This window comes from Microcaecilia unicolor, chromosome 1 (assembly GCF_901765095.1).
Source record: "Microcaecilia unicolor chromosome 1, aMicUni1.1, whole genome shotgun sequence".
Lineage (NCBI taxonomy): Eukaryota > Metazoa > Chordata > Amphibia > Gymnophiona > Siphonopidae > Microcaecilia > Microcaecilia unicolor.
Genome location: NC_044031.1, coordinates 563,471,685 through 563,494,414, shown reverse-complemented (window position 1 = coordinate 563,494,414; position 22,730 = coordinate 563,471,685). Strand labels below are relative to the sequence as shown.

Sequence of the window (22,730 nt, the reverse complement as noted above, 5' to 3'; positions counted from 1 at the left end):
CTCAAAGGTTTGTAGAGGGCAAACTGATGAAGCCATTAGCCATCAGCATTCAGTTAGATAGATAGATAGATAGATAGATAGATAGATAGATACAGGGCTGGTTTAATCATTGGACCTGATGAGGCACTGGTTTAGGGCACCAGTGATAACATGAGCCAAAATTCCCACTGGCCTGGTTTACCTTTGTTTTATTTTCAGTCAGTCAGGTGGTGCACGCAGGCAGATTTGGACTGAGACACACAGGGTTTTTCGTCTGCCTACTGCTTGTATTTCCTCTCTTTACCCCTCACAAGGCAAGCCACTGCATCTCTCCTTCCCTCCCTCTGTTGGTCCAGCATCTCTCTCCCCACCCTCACCCCCCAGTCCAGTCTGTCTCTCTCTCTTTCTCTCTACTCCATTCCTTCTTCCATTTTCTGAAGGCGTTTCTTTTAGCCCTAATAGCTTCCTTCACCTCACTTTTCAACCAGGTCTTTTGGACTTCCGTCTTTCTTTTCTAATTCGCGGAATATGTATGGCCTGGGCCTCCAGGATGGTATTTTTGAACAGCGTCCACGCCTGTTGTACAGTTTTTACTCTCTCAGTTGCCCCCCTAAGTTTTTTTTTTACCGTTCTTCTCATTTTATCATAGTCTCCTTTTTTAAAGTTAAACGCTAACGTATTTGACTTTCTGTGTACAGTTACTTCAAGGTCGATATCAAAACTGATCATATTATGATCACTGTTATCAAGCGGCCCCAGTACCATAACGTCCCTCACCAGATCATGCGTTCCACTAAGGACCAAGTCTAGAATTTTTCCTTCTCTCGTCGGCTCCTGCACCAGCTGCTCCATAAAGCTGTCCTTGATTTCATCAAGGAATTGTACCTCTGTAGCGTGTCCCGATGTTATATTTATCCAGTCTATATTTGGATAATTGAAGTCACCCATTATTATCACATTGCCCATTTTGTTCGTGTCTCTGATTTCTTTTATCATTTCTGCGTCTACCTGCTCGTCCTGGCGAGGCGGACGGTAGTACACTCCTATCACCGTTTTTCCCCTTTTATACATGGAATTTCAACCCACAATGATTCAAAGGTGTGACTTGTGTTCTGCTGAATTTGTAATCTATCTGAGTCAAGGCTCTCGTTAATATACAATGCTACCCCTCCACCAGTCCGGTCACTACGATATGCTTTGTACCCCGGTATGACAGTGTCCCACTGGTTATCCTCCTTCCACCAGGTCTCAGTAATGCCTATTATATCCAATTTTTCATTTAGTGCAATATATTCCAACTCTCCCATCTTATTTCTTAGACTCCTAGCATTTGCATATAAACATTTCAGAGTATGTTTGTGGTTCCTATTTGCATGATGCTTAGTACCTGACGCTATTGATTTGCCATCTTTTGTCTGATATTTAGTTGTATTTAAGGGCACCTAGCCTACCACGGTCTGTTGTGCAACCTCACTATCCAGAAACCCTATCTTCCCTGTTTGTGAGGTATCTTTGCAAGATACCTTTTCCCGAACCATGCGCTTTTGAGCAACTGTCGGCCTTCCCCCCATTTCTAGTTTAAAAGCTGCTCTATCTCCTTTTTAAATGCCGACGCCAGCAGCCTGGTCCCACCCTGGTTAAGGTGGAGCCCATCCTTTCGGAATAGGCTCCCCCTTCCCCAGAATGTTGCCCAGTTCCTAACAAATCTAAAACCCTCCTCCCTGCACCATCGTCTCATCCACGCATTGAGACTCCGGAGCTCTGCCTGTCTCTTGGGCCCTGCGCGCGGAACAGGTAGCATTTCAGAAAATGCTACCCTAGAGGATCTGGATTTGATCTTTCTACCTAAGAGCCTAAATTTGGCTTCCAGAACCTCTCTCCCACATTTTCCTATGTCATTGGTACCCACATGTACCAAGACAGCGGACTCCTCCCCAGCACTATCTAGAATCCTATCTAGGTGATGTGTGAGGTCCGCCACCTTCGCACCAGGCAGGCAAGTCACCAGGCAATCCTCTTGTCCACTGACTGAAGTAGGCTCCCCAAACCACTCAAAGTATTAAATAGGATGGGAGATAGTTAGTACATAAGTATTGCCATACTGGGACAGACCAAAGGTCCTTCAAGCCCAGCATTCTGTTTCCAACAGTGGCCAATCCAGGTCACAAGTACCTGGCAAGATCCCAAAACAGTACACCCTGTATCAAATTCAAGTCCTGAGATTGCTGTCCCTGCCAGTTGACCTGAACAACTCTATTTAAAAAAATAAAACAAAACAAACAAAAAACCACAGAGAAAACCAAGTCCATACCTTTCCTGAAAGCTCCAAGATTCCCTAGCTTATCCATCAGACATTCATGATGGACCGAATCGAATGCAGTGGATAAATCCAGTTGCTTAAGGAATACCCATTATCAAGTGACAGTCTCATCTCAGTCAATAAAGCTGCCAAAACCGTTTCTGTACTAAATTGTGATGTAAATCAAGACTGCATTGGATCTAACAAGTGATGGGCCCCCAGGTATTCCTGTAATTGATCAACAATGCCTTCTTTGACTAAAATTATACAGGCTAAATTTGCCACTGGACAGTTATTTCTACTATACTGATTATCTAAAATATAATTCTTCAACAGTAGTGGTAGAACAATCTTATCTGCTTCATAAAGGCCCCACTCTGCAGTGAGTGACTGATTCACTGAAGGAAGCAGCCACTCGAAAAGGTGGCTTGGTACAACTTTCAGCAGGGTTGCAGGATATGGATCCAATATACAGCAACCTTTAGCAAAACGTTTCACATACCGCTGCATCTCTACATCTGAAAGCTAAGAAAATGTATCCCACTCATGATCTACTGGAATACCCTCTACTTCAGACCTCTGAAAAGACATTACACTCTCCAACTCCTGATGTGCCATACAAAGGATTTTTTCAGTGATCTTCCAGACAATCTCAACCGTTGGTTGCAAAGCTGCAGCTATCCAAACACGGCCTTCTTTGTAACAGTTGCTGAGCTGTTGGTAAACCAACTTCTACAGGTAACTCCTCATACAGCAGGTCTTCTATGTATGGAGGGTCTTCTGTAGCAAATTTTCTGCTTCAGTGAAGGTAACAGTTGCTACCATACCTTCTCGTAGCTTTGACAGTTCTTTGGCTTGTAATGGCACCCTCTCCTTTAGGTACCACTTCCCCTTCATTAGGGTTTGTTTCTGGGCAACTCCTGTCCTGGCCCTTAGGCCAGTGTCTTTTACCCATCCTGCTATAGGTTAGCCTGTCTTCACTTGAATTGGTTGGTTGCCAATTACACACTCGGTGTGTTAGAGGCCAACTGAAACTGTCCCCACCGGACCTTAATCCGCCGCTTTGTCCTGCAATCCTTCTGACGAGTGAGGAGGACACGATGGAACCAGAAGTCGGTGACCAGAGGCCCTCAGACGTGTGCTGTACCCCAGGAAGCAGATGTTATGAACACGGAGCATATTGCTCCACAAGTGGTTACTCTTCAAACTATTTGGTCAGCTATTCAACAACTTACTGCTGTGGTTACAAAAACTTCGCAAGAAACGGCTTTACTGGTAAATAAAATAGATTCTTTAACTTCAGCTCTTGAAAATGTTAAAACTGAATTATCTACTCAGAAATCTGAAATCTCTTCTTTGAAAACGGTAATGGATGCCCTGATAAAGGATAAAATTAAAGTTTCTTTAAAGTTGGAACATCTTGAAAATGATAATAGACGATTAAATTTGCGGATTCTAAATTTTCCTGTCTCAATTGGAATTTCACCAATTGATTTTCTGAAAAAAATATTTGCTTGAAGTTTTGGCATACCCTCAAACTGCAATACCATCAATCAACAAAATCTATTACCTGCCTGACTCTAAGCATTCCAAGGTGAATCCAACTGAAAATAATCGAAATTCTGAATTGAACTTACAAGATATATCTGCCTTGTTGGAAGAATCTATATCAGAGGTAACCATATGAAAGACCCTTTTGGTGTCATTTGTCTTTGAACAGGACATGAATGCTTTATTAAGACTATATTTCAAAAATTCCCATAAAACATTTTGCGGTCAAAAAAATCTGGATTTTTCCGGATGTGATTAGATCTACACAAGACCATAGAAAAGTTTTTGTTACCTACAGAGAAGAGGTTAAAGCAATGGGAGCTACATTTTTGTTGATATAAACTAAAAATATATCAAAAGGAAACTGGTTCCATTCATTCACTGTACTTATAAATACAGAACACAGTTATCAGTGTGCAAGTCAGAGTTCTTCGATTAAAGGAGGAAAACGCCTCAAAAACAAGCCACTCCCACAAATATAAATGGGGTAAAGGCTACAACTTCATCATCACAGGCGTTTCTATAAACCTCCTCTTTTTTAAAACATTTTTTTGAAAGGTTCTTTTTCTTAATAAGTACAGCTACATTTTTGTTGGCATACCCATGTAAATGCTGTATTAAATACTTGGGAAATAAATACATCTTTTTTGAGCCAGATCAGCTTAAATCGTTCATAGAAAGTAAAAAGTTGCCCAAATAGTGTGTGTTGAGTAATTAAGGGATAAATATATATTGCTGGGGGTTTTGAGCCAGGCCATTTATCCTTAAGTAATACTACTACTACTACTACTTGACATTTCTAAAGCGCTACTAGGGTTACGCAGCGCTGTACAATTTAACATAGAAGGACAGTCCCTGCTCAAAGGAGCTTACAATCTAAAGGACAAATGTACAGTCAGTCAAATAGGGGCAGTCTAGATTTCCTGAAAGGTATAAAGTAATATTACCTATCTTTCTCCTTAAATCAGTTTCTCCTCTCCAAAATTGGATTGTGGTCTAAGAAAGCAAAATTTATTTCTAAAATGTTTTGTTTTACTTTTTGGAGAATGCTAATATTAGATAAGGTTGGATATATTTTTTGTTTGTGCTGATTATTATAGCAACCTCTGTAATAATTACCGCTGTATTGCCATTTATAAGTTTATCTTGTAAATTATAAAAAGTTAATAAAGAAAAAAATATGGATTGGTGCACCCCCGAAACCCACGCCTACACTACCGCAAGCCATTTTTCAGCACGCCTTTGTAAGAGGACACCATAGATTTTCTTTTCCTGTTCAACCACTGGTGAAGATTTGTTGCACAAGTATTGTGGCTCTTGTCCTGATCTCCAGTTTTGCAGCCAAAATAAAGGTGGTAGAATCTGTTAACTACAGGGGTTATACTCCACTTTTGTGATGCAAAAGGTACTTCATCACAAACATAGTACAAGTTATCTGCACTGTTCAAGAAGTACGCGGGATCTCTTTCACTAAACATAAATATGTCCCTTTGCAAAATCAAACACTGGCAAAGAGAGCATAACACTATGGGCCCTGTTTACTAAGCCGTTCTAGAGGTGTGTTAGTTCTTTTAGCGCACGCTAACTGTGTAGGCGCCCACAATATTCCTATGGGTGCCTTCACAGCACGTCCTAATTTTGTGCACGTGCTAAAAACACTAGTGCACCTTAGTAAACAGAGCCCTTGATGATCTCTGGAGCTGATAAGGCAATTTGTTCAGTAGAGTGATGTAAGTTGAGTTATGGTCACATCAGCCATGACTTCTACGAATAGCACAATACAATTCATATCATGTATGATGCAATAACACATTCAGATTGCATCATTCATTGTTTTGCTTAAAAAGCAAGTACTGTCCAAGCCTAACAATGGATTTATTCACAGATGCAGTCAAAGATGTATTTTAGTTATTTCCAGTTTAAACTGAGATCCCATTCCATTTCTAATTCACTTATCCTCTGCCATTCACAAGTCAAGAGTCATATATTCTGCCCAAGTAGCATATCTTGAAAACTAGAAACAATAAACAGTTCTAAACGTCATTTTTGTTCTCAGTGACCCGTAATTAGCAAAGTTTTACTACATTTATTTTGAAAGCATTTTGGCTGTACAATAGTAAATTATTTTTCCCTATGTGTATTATGTGTATCATTTAGCAGTTATCCACATGAAATTTATTTTGTGATTCAGATACCCAGCCCCTAGCTTGTGAGGTTCTCTTGCAGTTTCTCACAGTCTGCTGTGCAATTTCTCACAGTCTGCTGATTATGCTCATTTGAAGAATTTTGTGTATTTTTTTCCAGATCATTTATAAATATGTTAAAATGCAGTGGTCCCACTTTGGAGCATGTAATTATTTAATTCTACTCTTTTTAAAAAAATGTATTTTTTAGCCAGTTACAATCCACAATAAGATATGTATGTGTATATTTATGTAATATGTATATTACTTAGGGGGTATTCAAATGGGACTAGAAAGAGAGGAGGTTTAATAAAATTTAATGGACCATTGTTTGATAGTTCTAGTGCATTCATAATTAGATTGATGCCTAGTTACAAAAGTAGTCTGTAAATTAATTCAGTACACATGGCAGTCAGGTAAATATTCAGTATTTTTGTTATTTTCTCCATTCATGTGCTGTTACCTTGGAGATCCTGGTTAAGGAACAGACTTTCCGATCCCAGGTGAATGGAAGCAAGCAGTACTGTGTAGGTGGTTCTTTGCTTTTAAGGGGACAGTGTTTGACTGCTGTGGTAAAAAAAATAAAAATAAAAAAACCCAGTTGGTATGAGCCTAGAAAAAGCAAGATTTTCTTTTTTCATATTTTTATTGTTCAAGGTTATTTATCAAAATATCTGCTTCCAATTGTGCCTATCAATGTTATGCTAGTAATAGTGCAGTATAGTGTTTGCCTTAATACTGTAATTAAGTGTCATAGATTATTTAGAATAAGTGATCTTTTGTAAACAATCTTTTGTAAGTTTAAAGATGTGTGAACATTTCATGATGCCTAGTTCCCTTTTTAAATACAGAACTTTGCACATTGTTATGGCAGTATTAGTTATGTGAATTTTCATGTAAAAAGTACATTATTAAAATATGAGGTTTTTCAATAGGATATTAGACAAGAAATGGAGAGACCACAGATATCAGTCGCTCTCTTCCTTTAACCCATCCCCATCACTTTCACTGTCTCCCTTTCACTTTCCAGTCCTCAGGAATCCTCCAACCAATCTGGTTTTCAGGGTATCCACAATGAATATGAATGAGATAAATTTGCATGTACCACCTCCAATTGTATGCAAATCTAGTTTTCTAGTTGGTGCACACTTTCACTTATTGCAATGCAAGTTTTTTTTCTCGGAGACCAATGATTATATGTGACATCCAAATTAAAGCTGCAGAAGTTTTGAGGTCTCTCTTTCCTTTATTTTATTTTTTAATGACCTGTAAACAGCACTGATAATTCTAAAATAGTACATTGTAAACTATTCTGACCCTTGTCACCCTGTGGTAGGAGATAGGAGTAGAAGGAAATATGTTTTTTGTCACTGCATAATTTTTGGACCTTGTTGATCTTTTTTTATCTCTTATTATCTTTGTTGTTTTATACGATACCTATACGATCACTACCTTACTTTACATTGTTTAACTGTATTTTACTGAACTGTAGTCTGCCTTACGGTATTGTGTAAGCCACATAGAGCCTGTGACTAGTGGGAAAATGTGAGGTATAAATGTGTTAAATAAATAAATCTATCTCATACATATTCTTTGTGGGAAAACCTGATTGAGTAGGTATGACCCGAGGACTAGGTTGAGAACCCTTGGTTTAGATGTATTTTTGGATCTCTCTCTCTCTCTCTCTCTCTCTCTCTCTCTCGTTTTAGTAACTAATGTAACTAGTTACTGTACTTAAGTAAAAGTTTTGTTACTTATAAAGAAGTACAGGAAACAGTTGTACTTTTACCAAAGTAGTAAGTTCACCAGTTTTTGCTAATTTACTTATGTCTGATGCTTGCAGTTAAAAATAAAAAATAAAAGCAGAAGCAAGATGTAAATGATAATTCCTCAGTAAACCAAATAAAACAGCAAAAACTGGAATACAATTTTGCTATTGCAAATTTTATTACACAAACGATGGATCATCTCATTTCAAGTTTTGCTGTAAAGCGAATGTAGCCTTTGAGAACAGTGGAACTGCCTATCTTTGTTGAACTGGCTACTGGTGTCCAGCCAAACAGGACAGTGATGAGTTGTGTCATCTGAAGTGGAGATGAAGCTGGTTGGAATTCTTGGAGAACAGACATACCACAACAAGCTGCTGGTCATCCCATGGGAAATTTTACATTTGGGAGACTATCCACTAGATTGATAGTCTTTAGAGAAGTCTCCTTGTCTGGCTTTGAAGATTGAAAGGTTTGCATACATTTGATGTTCTTGCATCAGTTCTCAAAAACATTCATACTGAGTTTGCCATCAGATGAAAACTTGTTAGAACAACAAATGACAATGATTATAACTTTGTGAAAGCCTTCTCTATAATTGGACATCATGACAATAATGATGATGATTGCGAGTGATGAATTAGAGTGCATTTCTTCTAATGCAGATGATAATGATGATGATAAAGCATTCTTGGCTATATAGACACGAAGTGTTTGAGACAGATTCCTTTGATCAGTACCTGCAGATCCAGTCAGAAGACATCAGTAGTACTGCTGCCTGGTCTGATTTGAAGGAACTTTTTTTCTCTTCATGCAATTTTACCATATAACATAAGACAAACATCTTTAAAGGGAAATGGGACTTGATATACCACCTTTCTGAGATTTTTTGCAACTACATTCAAAGCGGTTTACTTGTATTCAGGTACTTATTTTGTACCAGGGGCAATGGAGGGTTAAGTGACTTGCCCACAGTCACAAGGAGCTGCAGTGGGAATCAAACTCAGTTCCGCAGGATCAAAGTCCACTGCACTAACCACTAGGCTACTCCTCCACTCCAAAGAGAAATCGTATAATTTTCTAATACAACTCAGTATCAGAAAGAGATTTAAGAAAAAAGGAAATCTTAGACCATTGTAAGGGGAATCCAAGGATATAAATCTGAGAGATCTATATTAAGCCAGAGAAGGGGGGGGGGGGGGGGGGGGAAGGGAAACAAAGAAATGAATTGCCTATCCCTGACATTAATTAAACCACCTAGTTATAATCTGATCTAATGTGGCATTTATTTACCGCCACATCCCTATAAAGGTTCAAAGCAGTGTAATACGAGCAAATATCCATACTGCCAAATCTAAATGAGATAAATCAATAACATATTTTTCATCATGAAACAGTAGTACAAATAACTCAACAAATTTAAGTGAGCCTTTTTCAAAACAAAATAGCTGTGATTAATCAAAAACTCTTTAAACCATGCATAAACTTTACCAGAAATACCCAAATAATACATAACATGCTAGATAGTACTTAATTTGCCACTTTGAAAGAACTTTTTATCAGACTGGACACGCCACTTCCTGCTATTGCAGTTGTTGAACACCTTTTTAGCTATGCTGGTTTAATAATGACTCACAAGTGCACCTACATGAATGACAGGCTTGATCAAAAAGAACTTCCAAGCGCACCTGGATAAGTTGCCTATACATGTTACATCTTATGAACTCAAGAAAGAAGCTCTCTTTGGCACAGTGCAAATACTACGGCAAACATTAGCAGTAAATTTGAGAGACTGAGATCATACTCCTCATGCCCTGGCTTAGGAGTGAGGTTCATTCCTGTCATTGTGGGCCCCTTTTACAAAGGCACGCTAGCGTTTTTAGCACGCACTAAAAATAATTGTGCACTAAATGCTAGAGATGCCCATGTATTCCTATGGGCATCTCTAGCATTTAGCGCACACTAAAAACGCAAGTGCAGCTTTGTAAAAGACCCTCTGTATGCGCTAAACTAGCCCACTTGGAGAACTTTCCCCATGACAGTCATTTTCAAAATTTAGTTATACTAAAAGCAAAGTGGATTGAATTGTAGAGCAATAGAGTTGTTGGGGTAAAAAAAATGTTAGTAGTAGTTGTATTCATTGTAGTCTCAGTACTTTTACTCAAAAATAATTATATTAGGCACTAACATTTTTACTTAAGTAAATTTTTTAATGTGTTCATTACTGTTCTTTAGTATTAAAACATACATTAGTTTTACTTAAGTACTTTGACCTAGTACATTGAATGACACTGTATATGTGTGTGTTTATATATATATATATATATATATATATATATATATATATATAAAATCATACATTTCTTTCATCGTCCTGTGCAGTCAGCAGGGTTTTAAAAAAGGTTTGGATAATTCCCTAAAAGAAACGTCCATAAGCCGTTATTAAGATGGACTGGGGAAAATCCACTGCTTATTTCTAGGATAAGCAGCATAAAATCTGTTTTATCCTTTGGGATCTTGCCAGGTACTTGTGACCTGGATTGGCCACTGCTGGAAACAGGATACTGGGCTTGATGGACCTTCGGTCTGTCCCAGTATGGCAACACTTATGTTCTTATGTTCTTATTTTAGGACACTGCCTTAGGGAAACCAAGAGAAGTATTCAGGTTACCTTCTGATTTGACAGCATATGATGATCGCCTTTGTGCCTCTATACATTTTCCATCTTCAACTTGGGCTACTCTTTCTGATGGAACAGGAAGACTGTACCTTCTCAGAACAAATACACGTGGAGGCAGTACAACTGAAAAGTGGGAGGTAAAATTTATGGTACCATATTTGCTTATAAATGTAAATTTTACTTAAAATAATGAAATGGCCAGCAGTTTTGTTGCTTTAGACTATTTTCTTTGAAAGAAGTAATGCTCTGTAGGTTGTCGGAATATTGACTCTGCTCTTCATAGGCTTTCATCCTTTTTTGGATCTTCTTCCTAGGTTTTGTTTCGTCAAAGCAACACTGCTCACTGAATACTGTTCTTCAGATTGTCTTTGACTTGCTTGTATGGATAATTGTTCTTTCTTTTGTTATGCCTTTTTCTAACCATATGTCTTTTTTAACTTTTCACATTTCTCAGCCTCAACTAATGGATTTCTTTCCCAACTCATCAAGGTAGACACACCTTAGATCTAATTCTTTCCCTATCTGATTCCAAGCTTAAGCCAATATATATGTTTCCTACCATTGTCCCTTGGTCTGACCACTCGTTTATTCAATTTTCTCTCCCACTTTCCCTGCCCCCATCTGTTCCTTCGGCTTCACAAAAGTGGTCTATAACTTTTCTTGAATAGATCCATCGTCATTATCCTCATCAGTGTTTTCCTTTCCTTCTGACTGAGTCTCTAACCTTAGATAATCAAGTTTATTCATTTCACACTACACTTTTCACAGCCCTTGACCAGATTTCTCCTATAACTTCATCTAAAACCCCCTCCTCCCAAAATAAAAATTCCTAGTACCATATTGGGTTGAGAGAAAAAAAAACGCAGCTATGGCAGGCCGAATGTAAGTGGATTAAAACCAGATCTGCTTCTGCCCTGTGTACTTTTAAGATTGAGCTTAAAAACTATAACTGTCAGTTAAAGAAGGCTAAAACCCTCTTCTATTCTGCAAATATAAGGGAGTCATCAAACTCAACTAGGGAAATCTTTTCTGTTTTCCATGATTATTTTGTTGTCCCGCCCACAGGCAGGCGGGAAACTTTCTAGCACATCCTTAAGTCCTTCAGCAGAACATCTCTCTCAATACTTTACCACTAAAATCTTGAATCTCATTAGCTCTTTACTTGCTAGCACCCTGCCTGTTCTCTCTGTTCGTCCACCTATCTGGGTTCATCTTCCCAGTCATCTGCTACTGAACCTCCACGAACAGCATCTCTAGGAGGTTCCCCTTCATGGTCCTCATTCCAGCCCCAATCCCTACACTCTCTCTCAAGACACTTGCTCTGTGTGAATGACCACATGTTGTCTTGATACTTTTCCATTAGGTTGGCTGAAAATTACTGAATTACAATTGCTCCCCAAGATGTTATCATTAATAAACAACAGTCTTTTAACAGGTCAAGTTCCAGCATCCTGTAACTCTGCTCTATTCCATCTCATTCTAAAGAAACCCTTCTTGGACCCCCAGCTTCTGGCTCATTACCATCCAGTATCAAATCTGTATTTCCTTTCAAATGTATTAGAAAAGACAGACTATACGCAATTTTCATCTTTCATTGACAAATCTTTGGTACTTCATCACAAGTAATTTGGTTTCAGAGCTCACTTCAGCAATACTACTACTACTTATCATTTCTATAGCGCTACTAGATGTACGCAGCGCTGTACAATTGAACATGAAGAGACAGTTCCTGCTCGACAGAGCTTACAATCTAATTAGGACAGACAAACAGGACAAACAAGAGGTAAAGGAATATTAAAGTGAGGATGATAAAATAAGGGTTCTGAACAAGTGAATAAGGGTTAGGAGTTAAAAGCAGCATCAAAAAGGTGGGCTTTTAGCTTAGATTTGAAGACGGCCTGAGATAGAGCTTGACGTACCGGCTCAGAAAGTCTATTCCAGGTATGTGGTGCAGCAAGATAAAAGGAACGGAGTCTGGAGTTAGCAGTGGAGGAGAAGGGTGCAGATAAGAGAGATTTACCCAGTGAACGGAGTTCCCGGGGAGAAATGTAGGGAGAGATGAGAGTGGAGAAGTACTGAGGAGCTGCAGAGTGAATGCACTTATAGGTCAATAAGAGGAGTTTGAACTGTATGCGGAAATGGATAGGAAGCTAGTGAAGTGACTTGAGGAGAGGGCTAATATGTGCAAAGCGACACTGGCGGAATATTAGTCGTGCAGCAGAAATTTGAACAGATTGAAGAGGAGAGAGCTGGCTAAGTGGGAGACCTGTGAGAAGCAAGTTGCAGTAGTCTAAGCGAGAGGTGATAAGAGTGTGGATGAGGGTTCTGGTAGTGTGCTCAGAAAGGAAAGGGCAAATTTTGGTGATATAGAGAAAGAAATGATAGGTTTTAGCAGTCTGCTGAATATGTGCAGAGAAGGAGTCTAAGATGACCCCAAGGTTACGAGCTGATGAGACAGGAAGGATGAGAGTGTTATCCACAGAAATAGAGAAGGGGGGGGGGGGGGAGAGGTTGGTTTAGGGGGAAAGAAAAGAAGCTCAGTCTTGGTCATGTTTAGTTTCAGATGGTGCTGAGACATCCAGGCATCAATGTCAGACAGGCTGGCTGATACTTTGGCCTGGATTTCGGCTGAGATTTCTGGTGTGGAGAGGTAGCTCTGGGAGTCATCAGCGTAAAGATAATACTGGAAAACCATGGGATGAGATCAGAGTACCAAGGGAAAAAGTATAGATGGAGAAAAGAAGAGGTCCCAGGACAGATCCCTGAGGTACACCAACTGACAGTGGGATAGAAGTAGAGGAGGATCCACTAGAGTATACACTAAAGGTACACTGGGAGAGATACGGAGAGGCTTTCAACTCCATTTCTTATCATGCAAGGTCATCTTGGTGTGTCCGGTCGATTTCCATCTCTTCCAGCCGAAAGAGGTTCAGTCTACCCCATGGATTCACCATATACCCTGAAGTCCTTCCTAACAGCATATCTACAGACCATTTTAGTCTCACTTCTCCTTTCCTTGTTTTCTTTTGTCCTGTTTCTTTTATTATCTCAAAATTAATTGTAACCGTGTCACCTCTGATCTGGCAATAGCCTATCAGTGCATTGTAAGCCACTTTGAGCCTGATAAACTGTGGGATAAACGTGGGGTATAAATGTGCAAATAAAAATAAATAAATAAGAAGAAAGAACAGAGCCCTGAAATCCAAGTATGGACTGCATATCAAGGAGTAGGCTGTGATCAACAGTGTGAAAAGCAGCAGATAGATTGAGAAGGATGAGGATAGAATAGAGACCTTTGGATCTGGCCAGGAACAGATCATTGGAGACTTTAGCAAGCGCTGTTTCAGTTGAATGAAGGGGGCGAAAGCCAGATTGAAGTGGATCAAGAATAGCTTGAGATGAAAGAATGTCAAAGCAATGGCGGTGAACAGCATGTTCAAGTATCTTAAATAGGAAAGGGAGGTGGGAGATGGGGTGATAGTTGGAAGGACAGGTAGGGTCCAATGAAGCACAGAGACTGTCCTCTCAGCACTCCTTAGATAAATTCATACTCGTCTCAATAAGCATAACATTGTTCTGGCTATCTCACTTGACTTATCCTTGGCTTTTGATTTGGTAACTCATTCTTTCCTTTTGTCAAGTCTTGCCTCTTTGGGGTTGTCTGGTTCGGTCTTTTCCTGGTTCTCCTCTTTTCTCTGGTCGCTCCTATCAGGTGGTTGCATTTTCATCTAAAGCTTCTCCTTGCCTCCTGACTTGTGGGTACCACAAGGATCTGTCCTCTCTCCTCTCCTCTCCAATTTATTCATTAGTCCTCTTGCAGCTCTCATTTAATCTTGTGGTATTTTCTCTCACTTCTATGTGGACGATATTCTTCTTCGCTTCCCTACTAACCCATTGTCTCTATCTAGTCATCCTCTCCAAGATTGCCTTGACACAGTCCAAAAATGGCTGCTAGATCATAGGCTGGTACTGAACAAAGAAAAAATGATAGCATATTGGTTTACTGGTAGCTGACCGACACCAGGCATTCCTCTATAGTTTTCAGAACCTCTGTTTCACCAGTAGACTCCTTCCGCTATTTAGGCGTTATTTTGGATTCACGACCAACATCGTCCCCCCAGATAACTAGCTGTGCACAACTGTTTTTTTCTTCTTGATGCAACCACGATTACTCAGAAGGTATTTTGATTATGCCACTTTTCATTCTCTGGTCCTCTCTTTACTAATTTCTAGGATTGATTACTGTAATATAATTTATCTAGGATCCCCTTACTATTCCTTAGAATGTCATCAAACACTACAAAACACTGCAGTTAAGTTACTTTGTCATGCTAAAAGATCCGACCATGTCTCACCTTTACTTCAGTTGTACCACTGGTTCCCCATTGAGCAAAGAATCATTCATAAGCTCCTAACCCTTACCTTCAAGGCTTTTAGGATGGGTTTTCCATAATACTTAGCTAACCTTACCATCCCTTACTCACCCATGTATCTGTTGCAATCTCTCAATTATTACAGTCTGCCCAACCCTAAGCAAGCCACTTTCGAATCTACCAGACACCATGCCTTCTACTGTGCAGCCCCTTTCCATTTGAACTCCTTCCCTTTAAAAAATTCAAGCCGGCGATAAAGGCCTGGCTGTTTTGCCAAGCATATAATCTCCCATAAGGCTGTTTGCTGCTAGTACCACTGCTTGCTGTACATTTCTTACCTCCCCTCCCTCTTTCTCGTTCCTGCTTTTACCTTTCTTTATCCTCGCCCCAGTCCCCTTCCTCCCCTGCACTTACTCTGTCCTATTTTTTTAGTTTTTTTGCTTTTGTTGGAATGAATGTTTTTACTTTCAGATATTGTAGTTCTTTTTCTTTTTAGTATATATTTTATTTATATTGTAAAATGCCTAGAGGGACTGTCCTTTTTTGTTAATTTGTACAGTGCTGCGTAACCCTAGTAGTGCTCTAGAAATGTTAAGTAGTAGTAGTAGGTCTACTAGTTAGTTGAGGCGATATAACAAATTATTTTAAAATAAATACATATCTAAATGTAAATCTAAATAGAGGAAATGCTAGTTTTCTATGCTCGTCTGGTCACACTACTGCCTGGACGAGTCTTCAGTCAAGAACAGTGCCTTTGTCCGAGCAGTGATGATCAATCTGTTCATAGTAACAAGTCTACTGGGATCCAAGATGGTTACCGACACTGGCACATTGTAGCTGTGCTCTCAGTACCTCTCCCTTTTACTACTTCTTCTCGCAGTTTATTTACATTAATTCTGATGCCTAAGAGGTGGGGAAGTGTGAGGAATCCCCCTCCGACCTCTACGCTGGTCTCAGTGGAAGCAGGGCAGCGTACTGTTGAGTAGCGCTTAGCTGCGACTCGGCCAGTTCCGGGTGTTCCCGCTACGGCAGTCAGGGTAGAGTCCGCTGTACTACTGGGCAGTGATGTTTCACTGAGCCCGGTATGAGTTATGCTCTCTAGAGGTCAGAAGTCAGCTTTGGCGGCTCTCATCTGGTTCTGGGATTCCTTACTTTTGGTCCTGGGTCCACTTCTTAGGGACAGTGGGTTTCGTAGCACAATAATACAACTCGCAGGTGTGGATTGGAAAAAGGTGTTTCATATATAAATAGGCTTACAGCAGGGCAAAGGTATTGCAGCTGTTTTTTTGCCTGAGTTTGCCTTCCCTCTGGTTCTGTGTGTGTGTGTCTTTCTGTCAGGGCTGAGAAGTACATAAGTATTGCCATACTGGGAAAGACCAAAGGTCCATCAAGCCCAACATCCTGTTTCCAACAGTGACCAATCTAGGTCACAAATACCTGGCAAAATCCCATAAAATTACAAAACATTTTATACTGCTTATCCCAGAAATAGTGGATTTTCCCCAAGTCCATTTAATAACGGTCTATGGACTTTTCCTTTAAGAAGCCGTCCAAACCTTTTTAAAACTCTGCTAAGCTAACCGCCTTTACCATATTCTCTGGCAACGAATTCCAGAGTTTAATTACAGGCTGCGTGAAGAAAAATTGTCTCCAATTTGTTTAAAATTTACTACATTGTAGCTTCATTGTATGCCCCCTAGTCCTAGTATTTTTAGAAAGCGTAAACAGATGCTTCACATCTACCCACTGAACTCCACTCATTATTTTATAGACCTACTACTACTTATCATTTCTAAAGCGCTACTAGAAGTACGCAGCGCTTTACACTTGAACATGAAAAGACAGTCCCTGCGTGACAGAGCTTACAATCTAATTAGGACAGACAAACAGGACAAACAAGAGATAAGGGAATATTAAAGTGAGGATGATAAAATAAGGGTTCTGAACAAGTGAATAAGGGTTAGGAGTTAAAATCAGCATCAAAAAGGTGGGCTTTTAGCTTAGATTTGAAGACCTCTATCGTATCTCCCCTCAGCCACCTTTTCTCCAAGCTAAAGAGCCCTAGCCGCTTTAGCCTTTCCTCATAGGGAAGTTGTTCCATCCCCTTTATCATTTTCGTCACCCTTCTCTGCACCTTTTCTAATTCCACTATATCTTTTTTGAGATGCAGCGACCAGAATTGAACACAATATTCAAGGTACAGTTGCACCATGGAGCGATACAAAGGCATTATAACATCCTCATTTTTGTTTTCCATTCCTTTCCTAATAATACCTAACATTCTATTTGCTTTCTTAGCCACAGCAGCACACTGAGCAGAAGGTTTCAATGTATTTATTTATTTGTTGCATTTGTATCCCATATTTTCCCACCTTTTTGCAGGCTTAGTGGGAGACTTATGACAACCAAGTTGCAATAGTCTAAGTGAGAGGTGATAAGATTGTGAATAAAGGTTTTGGTAGTGTGCTCAGAAAGGAAAGGACAAATTTTAGTGATATTATAGAGAAAGAAACAACAGGTTTTAGCAGTCTGTTGGAAATGTTTAGAGGAAGAGAGAGGAGTCAAAGATGACTCTAAGGTTATGAGCTGGTGAGACAGGGAGGATGAGAGTGTTATCCACAGAGACAGAGAATGGGGGAAGAGGAGGGGTGGGTGTAGGGGGAAAGATAAGAAGCTTAGTCATGGTCATGTTTAGTTTCAAATGGTGGTGAGACATCCAGGCAGTAATGTCAGACAGGCAGTCTGATACTTGGACCTGGATTCCTTCTGAAATTTCTGGTGGGGAGAGGTAGATCTGGGAGTCATCAGCATAAAGGTAATCCTGAAAGCCATGGGATGAGATCAAAGCACCAAGGGAAGAAGTATAGATAGAGAAAATAAGAGGTCCCAAGCCAGAGCCCTGAGATACACCAACTGATAGAGGTGGAGGAGGATCCACAAGAGTATACACTAAAAGTGCAATGGGAGAGATAAAAAGAAAGCCAGGAAAGAACAGAGCCCTGAAATCCAAGTGAGGACAGTATATCAAGCAGTAGGCCTCTCCAGTGACTTGTACAGAAGCTTCAAAACCCCCATTCTTTTGCTGGTTATACCCCTCTCTATGCAGCCTAGCTTTCTTCTGGTCGTGGCCACGGTCTTGTATTGTTTCATCACCTTGAGATCTTCAGACACCATCACCCCAAGGTCCCTGTTCTGATCTGTGCTTATGAATCTGTCTCCTGTCTGGTACATCTCCTTTGAATTTCTTCACCCCAAGTGCATCACTCTGCACTTCTTGGCATTAAATTTTAACTCATTAACTAAACTCTAGATATACATATCAAATATTTATTTATTTATTACAAATCATTTAATATAAATATAATAACTTGCATTCATCACCAGCCACTCACACACAGAATCTCACAGATTATTAATCAATATTTTTACAGCAGTTTAATTTACTCTGTAACCTTACTAGACCGCAACTTAGAATGCAGTGTCTTAAAAGTAAGAAGCAGAATTTTAAACTAGACATGATGTAAAACAGGTAACCAGTGCAGTTCAAGAAATAGAGGAGTGACAGGATCAAAGTGCCTCGCTTAAATATATTTTCTGGGTATCAAAGCAAATTACAATGGTTTAAACCAAAGAGTTTGTTGGAGGGCCTTTGGATTTGCATCAATTAGTAGCACAAAATTTCTGTGATTTCACCTTCTACCTAGTTCTTTAAGCTGCTCAGCAGGGATGATTTTAGATAAGCAAAGAATAAAAAGTTATATTGACTTAGAGGCCCTTTTACTAAAGGTTTGATATGCGACAATGGGCTTGCCGTGCACCAGTCCGGAACTACTACTGGGCTACTGCAGGAGCCCAGCAGTAGTTCCCACCCTTTGCGTGCACCATTTCTGGCGTTACAAAAATATTTTCTATTTTTTTAGCACTGGTGCTTACCTGGCGGTAATCGGGCAGCGTCCGGTTTCGTGGGAGCCCTTATCACCACCTCAGTGAGTAGTGGAAAGTGCTCCCCCCCTAAAACAACCATTTATTGTCAAGAAATAATACAGCCTTTTACCGCTGTGATAAAAGGATTCCTCAGTGTGCATCAAAAACACATGCTGACACTAGTGCAGGCCCCCTTTTACCGCAGCTTGGTAAAAGGACCCCATAGTTTCCCATAAATGTAAAAGACATTAGTAATATTTGATCATTCCAAAGTCTACTCTCCTTCACTGAAAGAAAGCTACACTGAGCTTGAACAAACACAAATAAGTATGTGCATAGCTGTGTGTGAGTGAAATCCATTTGCACTGTGCATTAGGTGTCTCAGTCTTTTTACTGGCTGATTTGTTACTTTGCTACTCAGCAGGACTAAAGTAGAAGCAAGGTAAGTTATATGCCAGGAAGAGCTCCAGTCAAGCGTGAAAGGTTTTGGACATCACCTCAATCATACATCCTGTTTACTTAAGATTCTATGAACATTTATCCTAATAAATAAATTAGCAGAGATTGTTCTATAGTCAAAAGACAAGAAATGAAATAGGAGAGTTGAAGATATTTCTTTATGGTTTAATAGCTAAGCATCCATTGAAATTGCCTGGGGCTACTATTATTGTTTTATGTGGATCCCATGTCAACGTCTGTGCTTTTTAACTGCAGTCTATATCTGCTCCTGAAGGTTCCGTTGTGCTTCTTTTTTGCTGCAATACATAACTTGCAGCAAAAAGGAAGTACATACCAGGGGCATAGCTACATGGGGGCATGGGCCCCCACAGATTACGCCCTGGCCCCCTCTACATTTGACCGCCCCCGCCCCGCCCCACTGCCAGATCAGGTACTTTGTTTGCTGGTGGGGGTCCCCAAAGCCCGCCAGAAGAGTCTTCTTCAGCGCTGGTTGACTCCAGTGCCTTCGTTGTGCAATCATCTGTTTCTGACGCCTTACGTCCTGCACCATGCATGTAGCCCCGTGCAGGGTGTAAGGCGTCAGAAACAGATGATCCCACAACGAAGGCGCCGGAGTCGACCGGCGATGAAGAAGATTCTTCGGCTGGCGGGGTTTGGGGACCCCCGCCAGCAAACAAGGTACCTGATCCGGCGGCGGGGGGGGGGGCAGGGGGAGGTGGCTAAACAGTGCCCCCCTACGTCGGCCTCTGGCCCCCCTCCCGCCGAGGTCTGGCTACGCCCCTGGTACCTACATGAGATTATGTTCTTAATTAAGAACTTGCATGACTGCTGAAACATACAAAATATTTTAAATCTTTTTTTGAAAGCTTAAAATAATACAGATCCTTCTTTAACATCTACAACTTACTCTCCCACATCTGCATATTTATATATGGCTCATGTCCAGAGTGGAAAATTACCCTGAAGAAACATTTGTTTTTGTTTAGTAATGATATATATTCCCTTCATATTTGGGAATATTTAACAATTCCTAAAATAAAATTTAAGATTTAAATCATGTTCTAATTGCAGGATGAAAGAAGCAAATAATGTAGCATGGTTAAATGTTTTTTTATTCCCTGGATGTCTCAACTACATGAGTTAAGTTCAAGCTCCCTAGCAAGCTCAACACATTTATACTGCTCTCCACAGGGTCAGTCTGATAGACAAATCTCAGTGTGTAATACATTGTAGAAAATGCTGGAATAACTTTAGGTATAAGAAGAAATCAGCTTGTTCTAGGCTGTTTTCCTGTGAAGAGTAATACATTTAGCCAAAGCTAAATTTAATGTAATTTTTTTGTTTATTGTAAAATTGTGAATGCCTTTCTTCTGGAAAGGCAGCTGTCAACAGCACTAAAATAGAGCAGTGGTGTGCACCGTACTGGAGAAAAGAGCACCCTTGATCAGAGCAAGCTGGAAAACTAGTTGCCAGTATCTACCATCCCTTTTCTGGGTAGATTTTATAACCGAATACCTTTTAGTTGGGGGGGGAGGGGGCAGCAGCAAGCTCTGATTCTGTCCACTAGCTCCCTCCTTGGTTTCTCATTTCATATTTACATTTAGGGCCTTGTTTACTAAGCTGCACTATGGGTGTCTCTAGCGTTAGCATGCTAATTTTTAACACACACTAAAAACTCTAACATACCTTAGTATACAGGGCCTGTAGTCATTCTTGTATACATTTTCATGTAAATCATATAGGGCCAGGATACAAAGGGAGTTTGTGTTTAACCGCATCCACTAGCATATTTATTCTATTCCTCATATGCCTAAAAGAATTCAGGTTCATTGCAAATAAAAAAGAACTGGGAAAATTCCCTGGAATTACAATATAGTATTAAAATGAGAAACAGTTTGTCCAACTAAATTCATTGAGCACACAGTTATGGAACGCACTGCCGCGCAGCTTGAAATCGATCTACGAAAGAACGAACTTCCGCATATTAGTGAAGACCCATCTCTTTAATAAAGCGTACCACAAAGATCAACAAATGTGAATATACACAACTCGCACATCTATATTCAGAACTGTTTTATAATATCTGCTTGTATACTATTACTCTGTTTGGTTTGTTTTGTTTGTTTATTATCATCATGCTGACCAAGATCCTGCAATACTAAATGTTTAACTACTAGCATTCTTCCACTACTCATGATGTATTGTAAGCCACTTTGAGCCTGCAAAGAGGTGGGATAAGGTGGGATACAAATGCAACAAATAAATAAATAAATAAAAATATATCTTATTGCAACTGTCAGTGAAAAACGAAAATGAGGCAATTACATTAAGAAGAAATAGAACCATAGGAACATGAGCAAACTCACTCCAAATAGAAGGCAAGGAAAAACAAGAGAGAATCCCAACATCCCAAGATGTGTCACCTGACTGTTGTGATTTTAAATTTGAAAACCAGACTCAAACCTCAACAAGCAAACCTACAGACATAATCAAAAATCCCACATCTACACATCCCAGCCACCCCTAGTATTCATACACCTATACCCCCTCTGTGATGAAACGCTTAGCCACCCGTCTGGGGTTACCCCGTGGCCACTTAGAGGGTCTATCCCCAGCATAGCTCACGTCTCCTTGCACCTGCCACTTGTGCTCTACACTAGCACCTTCCTCCCACTGACTGGGTCACAGCCACCTCTGAGTGAGTCTCCTGCTCTCAAATTATCCCCAGTGATTTCTAGGTTACTGAGGCCACTCTTCCAGTGGTCCCACAGTTCCCAGAATGCACTCACACACCTAGGGGGCCTCAGGCAGCACTCTTCAGTAGTGGCATCTCCTCCTTCCTTCCTGCACCCCATCATCATGCTCTCCACATGCTTACAGTTAACACATGCCCCATCTGGCTACAGCCCATAAGAAGCACCTCGGGCCATAGAAATGTATGTTCTGTGCAGAAACTTATATTGAAGTTCCTGAAGGGCAGCTGATTTTGTAAAATCATAGAGTTCGAAAAAGATCCAAAAACTGCTGTTCTGTATAAGTCTGCCCGAGGTCTGCTGACCATTGCTCCCGTAGTCGCGTAATACCCTCCCAGCTCAATGGTGGCTTGCACTATTCCATACCAGTAAGACAGTTTGTTAAGAGTGTCAGGCGCAGCGGAGAGGGCGTCCAGTTTCCCAAAATCCCGCACATCCTGATATTGATGATACAATGCAGTCCAGTAATGACACACTGGAAGATAAGAAACAAAACATGTACGTGGAAGGTGCCATCTCTCCTGTACTTGAGTGAACGCAGGGAAAGAACCAGAACCCAGATCACGTAAGGCCGCCAAAGAAGTGCAACCTTCCCTCATCCACTGCTGAAACACAGAAGAGCCATAACCCGCAGGAAGGTCAGTATTCCCCTCTAGTTGCAGGAAGGGGGAGACTTCCTATATTTTACCCAGTTTTCTCCGCCACCACTGCCACACCTTACGCATTGAGGTCACGAATTAAAATTTAGAGTAAGTGGGGATCC

The 22,730-nt window shown here is 40.3% G+C and overlaps 1 protein-coding gene across 1 annotated transcript in view; it reads left to right on the top strand.

Moving 5' to 3' along the window:
• NUDCD1 (NudC domain containing 1) overlaps nucleotides 1-22,730 on the top strand; it is a 219,090-nt gene that overhangs the window by 80,056 nt on the left and 116,304 nt on the right. Inside the window, exon 4 of the mRNA XM_030218074.1 lies at nucleotides 10,410-10,595. Coding sequence (XP_030073934.1) covers nucleotides 10,410-10,595 — 186 coding nt within the window. The remainder of the gene's footprint in view (nucleotides 1-10,409; nucleotides 10,596-22,730) is intronic.